The sequence below is a fragment of the Nelumbo nucifera genome, chromosome 2 (assembly GCF_055504915.1).
Source record: "Nelumbo nucifera cultivar China Antique chromosome 2, China Antique-T2T, whole genome shotgun sequence".
Classification (NCBI taxonomy): domain Eukaryota; kingdom Viridiplantae; phylum Streptophyta; class Magnoliopsida; order Proteales; family Nelumbonaceae; genus Nelumbo; species Nelumbo nucifera.
The window spans coordinates 14,093,479-14,100,836 of record NC_142650.1 but is presented as its reverse complement, the minus strand read 5'-3'; the positions used below and the strand labels follow the sequence as shown (position 1 = coordinate 14,100,836).

The 7,358-nt window shown below is 38.0% G+C and overlaps 1 protein-coding gene across 1 annotated transcript; it reads left to right on the top strand.

The window, feature by feature from the left end:
• Nucleotides 1-409: 409 nt before the first annotated feature.
• Nucleotides 410-5,963, top strand: LOC104597161 (abscisic acid 8'-hydroxylase 2-like). The gene is made up of 8 exons (XM_010258583.3): nucleotides 410-1,684; nucleotides 1,911-2,229; nucleotides 2,360-2,509; nucleotides 2,823-3,071; nucleotides 3,467-3,556; nucleotides 3,671-3,856; nucleotides 4,294-4,412; nucleotides 5,600-5,963. Exons 1-8 carry the CDS (start codon nucleotides 1,461-1,463, stop codon nucleotides 5,694-5,696), a joined length of 1,434 nt encoding a protein of 477 aa, XP_010256885.1. The 5' UTR covers nucleotides 410-1,460; the 3' UTR covers nucleotides 5,697-5,963.
• Nucleotides 5,964-7,358: the final 1,395 nt, after the last annotated feature.

Below are 7,358 nucleotides of genomic sequence, written 5' to 3'. Positions count from 1 at the left end.
AATGCGGGACCCATGCCCTGTTTGCAACAGGTGTCCAACTGCCAGACTGTGGAGAAATACGTGACAAGTGCGACGCGTGCGGAAGAGGAGGTGACTGGTGAGTGAGCACTGAGCAAAGATGTTAATTTGTTGTTACTTGTTAAAAAACAAAAAGAAAAAAAAAAGAAGAAGAAGAAAAGGGGCTGGCTGAGTTTGAGACAAATAAAGCGGAGCGAAGTGGCAGCGTGGGCTGTGTAGAGTGTGTAGTGTGTAGAGAAGACAACTCAATCGCATTAAAACTAGAAAGAGGCACTTGGTTTAAGGAATGAAGATATGCAGTGTGGGAAGCACGCTGTTTCACGTGAGAGATGGAAGGAGTCTGTTACATTTTACATACATCTAGCTATGATTCATTCTGTGCAGCTCGACGAGCGGCATTCGACTGATACATGCGTTCGTGATTCAGGAAACACTTGGATATCCATATCCATACGGAATACTGATGAAGCAGGAGCTAGCTGAATCAAGGTTGGAGAGAGAGAAGACACAAAAAAGTTTTCGTTAATTGATACCCATATGAGACTGAGACTGCAGCGCAGGGGCCAGACTACACGATGCGTGTGTGTGTGTGTGAATCATGTGATGTGAGAGACAGAGCTGATGAGAACACCCAGGAGCCATGACTCATGAGCCCATGATCCAACTCAACTCAACATTCAGAATCAGTATTAATTAATCGATGATACCCAGGACCAGGAGGTGCCGGAGGCCGGAGGGAGAGAGAGAGAGAGGGAGTCGAGAAATGGGTAAAATTTAAGAAAGAGCCCGGCCAACATCCAATGGTACGGACCAACCCCACGCACACGCGTGTCGAACCCAGAGGAGACCACGTGTTGACAAGACGGGGTACGACTCCCGTTGGTTTGACATGAGATGACCGGAGGCTTAGGCGCGGATAACCGAACAACCGCTCAGTGCTGCTCACTAGTAGGTCGGTCTTGGAAGGATTGGGGATAAGGTAAAGGTGGTGGATTGGGCTACACTCGGGCCTCGGCTGGGTTTAGGAATTAGGATTTAGCCATTAGGCGTAAGGCGCGGGCCAAGAGAGAAGGAGAGGGAAATCTGCATCAGTTTATGGCTCGTCACGGGAGGTGAAGAAAGGAAAGGGGATCGATGCAGAGACCAGAGACCAGAGACCAGAGACCAGAGACCAGACAGAAGAGAGGGAGAGGGAAAAAGCTTGGTAGGGCTGGTTGAATAGTTTCGGGTAACGTGTCCAAATGCGAATAAAGTGCGACCGTGTGGAAGGCAAAAGTCCTTAAAAAGGGAAAAGAAAGGTGTTCCCAGAATCGCGGTGACGCATGTCCATTCCCCCACCTTTTCCTTTTCCTATTTAAAGCCCCTTCCACTCCAACACAAACCTCATCTACCTATTCTTCTACCACTATTTACTCTATTGCTACTACAAGTCTACAACTACCATGCAGCCTCCTCCAGCTTCCTTACCACTACTCTCTGCCACCTATCTTTCTCATCTTCTCTTCTTCCTATCTATTCTCTGGTTCTTCTTGTTGTATTTGATTCAATGGCGTCAAACCAGGAACAAGCACCTCCCACCTGGTTCCATGGGTTGGCCTTACATAGGCGAGACACTCATGCTCTACAGTCAAAACCCAGATTCTTTCTTCTCCAAGAGGCAGAAACGGTAAATAACATACCACTTTAGGTCCTACACATAAACAATATCAAAAACCCGTTTTAGATCTCTCTCTCCATATTTTTGTCTGGTTTTTAGTGTTTTTATTCTGTGAAAACCAACTAGAAAAAGAAGAATAAGGGAGAATCCTCGAGGAGTTTCTATGTGTTATACTGACGACCATTTAGAACATGTCTATTTGTTTATTCAACGTTTCACTTTACATCTGTTGCAGGTATGGTGACATATTTAAGACTCACATATTGGGATGCCCCTGTGTGATGATTTCAAGCCCCGAAGCAGCCAAGGCTGTGCTAGTGAGTCGAGCCCATTTGTTTAAGCCAACCTATCCTCCAAGCAAAGAGAAGCTGATAGGACCCGAGGCCCTATTCTTCCAACAAGGGGATTACCATTCCAGGCTAAAGAAGTTGGTTCAAGATTCTTTTCTTCCATCTGCCTTGAGAGGATACGTCTCTGAAATAGAGCAGATAGTTCTCAAACTTCTTCCTGCTTGGGAGAACGAAACCATTAACACACTGCAAGAGATGAAGAAGGTATTTCTAGTCTTCAACTTCCCAGTCGGTCCCAAGTATCCGGCCCCTCCCTAATCCCTTCTCCCAGATTTTCCCCTACAAAATGAGAAATTACTGATGAGAATCTTATTCCTTTTCGTCCTTCTTTTAGTTTGCATTTGATGTGGCAATTCTTTCTGCTTTTGGAGCTGGTTGGGGCGTAGAGACGGAGCGGATCAAACGTTTGTATCATCGTTTAGAGAAAGGCTACAATTCCATGCCTCTCAACCTCCCCGGAACTCCCTTTAACAAATCAATGAAGGTAACGATGGTCCTCGATCGCTCCTCGTCATTTTCTTTGAGTAATGCAATATTACAATTACAACTACACTCAAGCTTTCACTTTTATTTATATATTTATATTAATACGGTTTTAGGTCAAGTTAAGCTGTTCTTAGTCTCACATTGCTATGAACTGCATGTGTCATGTCAACAGAGACATTTTGTAGTATATAAGGCCTTTCTTTTTTTTTTTTTCATTTTTATTTCCAAATGGATTTCTTTTTTTACAAAGCTGGGTTCTTCAGTTTTAAATCACTTTTCTACTTTTTCTCATTTGATGTTGACTGACACAGGCAAGGAAGCTTCTCAATGAGACCTTGAGGAGGGTGATAGAGAAGAGAAGGGAAAGAAAGAAGCAAGATGGGGGATTGTTGGGAGTATTATTGGGCTCCAAAGATCACAAGCTTAACCATCTAACCGACTCTCAAGTCTCAGATAATATTATAGGAGTGATATTTGCTGCTCATGACACTACTGCAAGCGCTCTCACATGGATACTCAAGTACTTACATGACAATGAAGAACTTTTGGAGGCTGTTACGGTAAAATCATCCCCTTCTTTTTTTTTTCCTTGTCCTGCAAAAGATGAATCTAGTTACGAAAGTCTAAAGTTCTATAAACTTACATTTAAATTAAAACTTTAAAGGGTACTTTTGTTGTTTTCCCTAGGATATATAAGTCTTTTACCATTATCTACATCTACCCCTCTCTTAACTTTCCATCGCTGAGCCATATTCACCATTACACTTTGCTTTATACACAAACTATCAATATTCTTATTGTACCTTATCAGAAAAAGAAAAGGAAAGAAGTAGAATATTGTGTGGCATTTGTTATTGCAAGAGAAAACAAGGGGATCGCTTTCATTTCTCCATCTGTCTTTCTTTTTTTTGAAAAAAGGGATTAAATTGATTTACAGAAAATGAAATTATTACAGAAGGAACAAGAAGGAATTCGACGAGGGATAATTGAAGAAAACCGTGAGATGACTTGGGCTGATACGAGAAGCATGCTGTTGACTAGCCGGGTAACCCCATTTGAGATCTTATCAATTGATTCATTCATTAATATTCCCAATGGAAAAAGCATTAATATATAGGAAATTGAGATTAATAATAATAATATAGGAAGTGATTTTCAGGTGATTCAAGAGACTCTAAGAAGAGCAAGTATCTTGTCATTTACGTTCAGAGAAGCCGTTGAAGACGTAGAATTTGGAGGGTATATAATCCCCAAAGGGTGGAAAGTTCTTCCTCTGTTCAGAAGCATTCATCACTGTGAAGATTTCTTCCCTGATCCCGAAAAGTTCGATCCTTCAAGGTTTGAGGTAAAATTAAGCATAACAAATATCTTTATAACTTTCTCTTTCTCTCTCTCTCTCTATCTCACACACACACACATACATCTAGTTTATCTAGTTCTTGAGTCGAGGAAGATTAATTCATGAACTGAGGGGAATGGATTTGTTTTACTGCTTCTTTTATCGTCCTATTTTACTTGATGAAAGGTAGATTATGTGGGTGTCCTCTATTTCTTCCTTTTTTTCTTCTCATAGAGGAACTGGTATATCTGATCACGTGACTGGTTTTGTAAGGTTAGGTCATACAGCAAATTCATTCTAGTGATCTATCTGTTAGAATTTTTTTTTTTTTTTTGCTCTTTAATGGAATGAAAGGAAAAAGATTTTGAATTCATCTGTTCATGCATATTTGCACTCTCCATGGAATATGGAAAGAATGACAAGAAATATGTGTGATGGCGCAGGTGCCACCGAGACCTAACACGTACATGCCATTCGGGAACGGTGTCCATTCTTGTCCAGGGAATGAGTTGGCTAAGCTTGAGATACTCGTCCTCCTCCACCACCTCACCACCACTTACAGGTATCCTTCTCTCTCTCTCTCTCTCTCGCCTTTTGTCTGTCTGTCTCCCTCCGTAGTCCGTAAATTTAAAATTTTCGGATAAATAGACTGCACTCCACCTGTACGGTGGAGTTAAGATTTGTTTGTGTACTGAACAATAAAAACCCCTAAATTTTTTCTAGGATTAAGATGAGTCAAATCATTAATCGGTATCAGAATCTGACGACCACTTTTTAATTATTTTGTGAACGTGGCGGACATGCAGGAGGTTAACAGGTGTCACCTAGCTTAGGAAAAGTATTCGATCGTTTGGTTTGAAAACACAAACTTGAATTAGTTTGACCGTAGGCCTATCCTGTAGAAGTAGAAATTCCAATTTTTTAAATAGCGTGGGAAGATAGATGGCAACTGTCTAGCAAGATTATTATTATTAAATAAGAATAAAAAAAAAGAGTATACATAATTAAAATCCGGCGGAAGAAGTGTGGAAATAAAAAGGGAAGACAAATTTAGCATTTACTGTTAGACATCTGTGATCTGATCTCTTTGGAAAGGGACCCACCAGATGTCGGATTTGATAATTGATACCATTACCATCACCATCGAGATCGGATACGCTCTTCTAGTTGAGTGTATGTAACGCAGTAACGGTGACAGATTTGGAGGTTCACATATGAAATCGGGTCCTTTTACATGTGGGGACTCGGGAGGGTTTCAGAGGAGAAATGAAGGGTGAAGACTGAAGAGCAGCAGGAGAGAGAAACTACAACATATATAATAAGTAAAGATCGATCATGACTGGCCTTGTGTATGGGAATATGGGATGGTAGCTAAGCAGTAGAGTCAGTCCATCCAGTAGCTACGACCTACGAGCCTAGGAACAAGAACAACACGTTATACGTATATATCAAGGGCCAGCTGTTTGGGAAGTGACTCTTTGTGATTATGGCATTGGCAGATTGGCTATGGGGCCCACCCCCGTTGCCGGACAAAATTGGTCTAACCGTCCGTATGTCCGGAAGGGGTCGACACCCTTTATCCACTTCATATCAAAGTGTCCAATTAAAACTTGGTCAATGGTCAGCCTAGAGATTAGGCTCCCTGCCTTACTTTCCTTTTTTATTTATTTTCTATGTGTATAATATGATATGAAACCTTAATCAAAAGTGACAATCATAACTCCTGATAATTTGAGTTACACGTTTCAGGTGGAAGGTTGTTGGTGAGGACGATGGAATAAAATACGGTCCATTTCCGGTGCCGAAGGGAGGATTGCCTGTAAGGGTGATTCCTAGGAACAACTGATCGATGGAACATGATTCAAAGGGCTGTGAGAGAGAGACAGAGGGTTTCAATCCAATGGAATTAATAACCAATCTTCTACTTTATCTTTTTCTTATATATTGTATCAGATGTTTTCAAGTTACAGACAGTGATGTGTGGTGCAATGGTGTTGGTTAATTAGAGTGCGTACAAGTGTAGATAAAACAAATAAAGTAAGAAAGAAACGAAGTGTAATTTCGTTTTTTGCACGCGGGTTTCCTAACAAGAAGTTCGGTGTGTTTCTTCTTCTGGTCTGGTCTGGTCTGGTCTGGATCAAATGTGTGGTGTGGATTTCGGATGTAGTCCTCATGTATCATTGGATTCATTCTGCTTTATAATTTATTCCATGTTTTCAAATCTACTTGAAAAAACATATAAGAATAAAAAATGGTATATACTTTGGACGATGTAAGTTAATTTACAAGGTTGGGGGAGGTGATAACTGATGAAATATTGCTTGCAAGGACGATAGGAATTGGACGAGCGAGCTAGTTAGGTAGAGAGAGCGATCAGTACAGTTATATTATTTATAAAAGTGAGAATGAGGAGGTATTGGTTTCTGGTATTTTTTTACTGAAATGCCTTTCCTTTTGAATTTAATTTGTCTTTATTGAAAGGGTAGAAAATATAATTAAAACGATATCATTAAGTACATATAATTATCTCTCATTAAACCTCACATTCAATTCATTAAATAAATCACATTCTCTTTCATTTAATTCAACATTTATACTTTTGTTTATTATCATTAAATTCCACTAATAAATTCATACACAATAATTATTAATAGAATGAAATTTTATATTTTTAAAATAAACATAGAAATTTAATCATATTTTTCATCTAAGTGGTGGGTAAGTAGTTCAACCATTTGGGTTAAATGAATAATTCCATGATGTCATAAATAAATAATACAAATTTATAAATATAAAAAATACTTTTGTTTATTATCATTAAATTTTATATTTTTAAAATAAACCTAGAAATGAAATCATATTTTTCATTTAGGTCGTGGGTAAATACTTCATCCATTTGGGTCAAATGGATAATTTCATGATGTCATAAATAAATAATACAAATTTAGAAATATAAAAAATATAAAAAAAAAGAAATTAAAAAATTGGACACATTACTATTATTATATATTTCTCATATTAAAAAATACCTATGATAATATATACATAATTTTATTAATGATGGACATCGAATATATAACTTAAAACTGATGGGAAATTAAACCATCTTCCTATCTAGGGGGTGGGCACATCTATAATATTATATACAAATAATATAAACAAAAATAAGTATAATAAATAATAATCATTTTTATCAATGATATAAATGAAATGCAAAATTTAAAACCACTTTGAAAATGAAACCATTTTCATATCTAGATGGTAGGTAGGTCAATGATCTAACATTCCGGGTCAAATGGGTCAATCTATAATGTCATAACTAAGTAACAGATATTAAATATATACCTACATACAAACATATATAAACTCAAAAAAAAATATAAGCTATATATAAAGTATTATGATACAATTCTATTGTTATATATTCATCATATTAAACAAAAATAAATGTGAAAATAAGAATTATTTTTATCGATGATGAAAATGGAATACATGAATTAAAATCAAC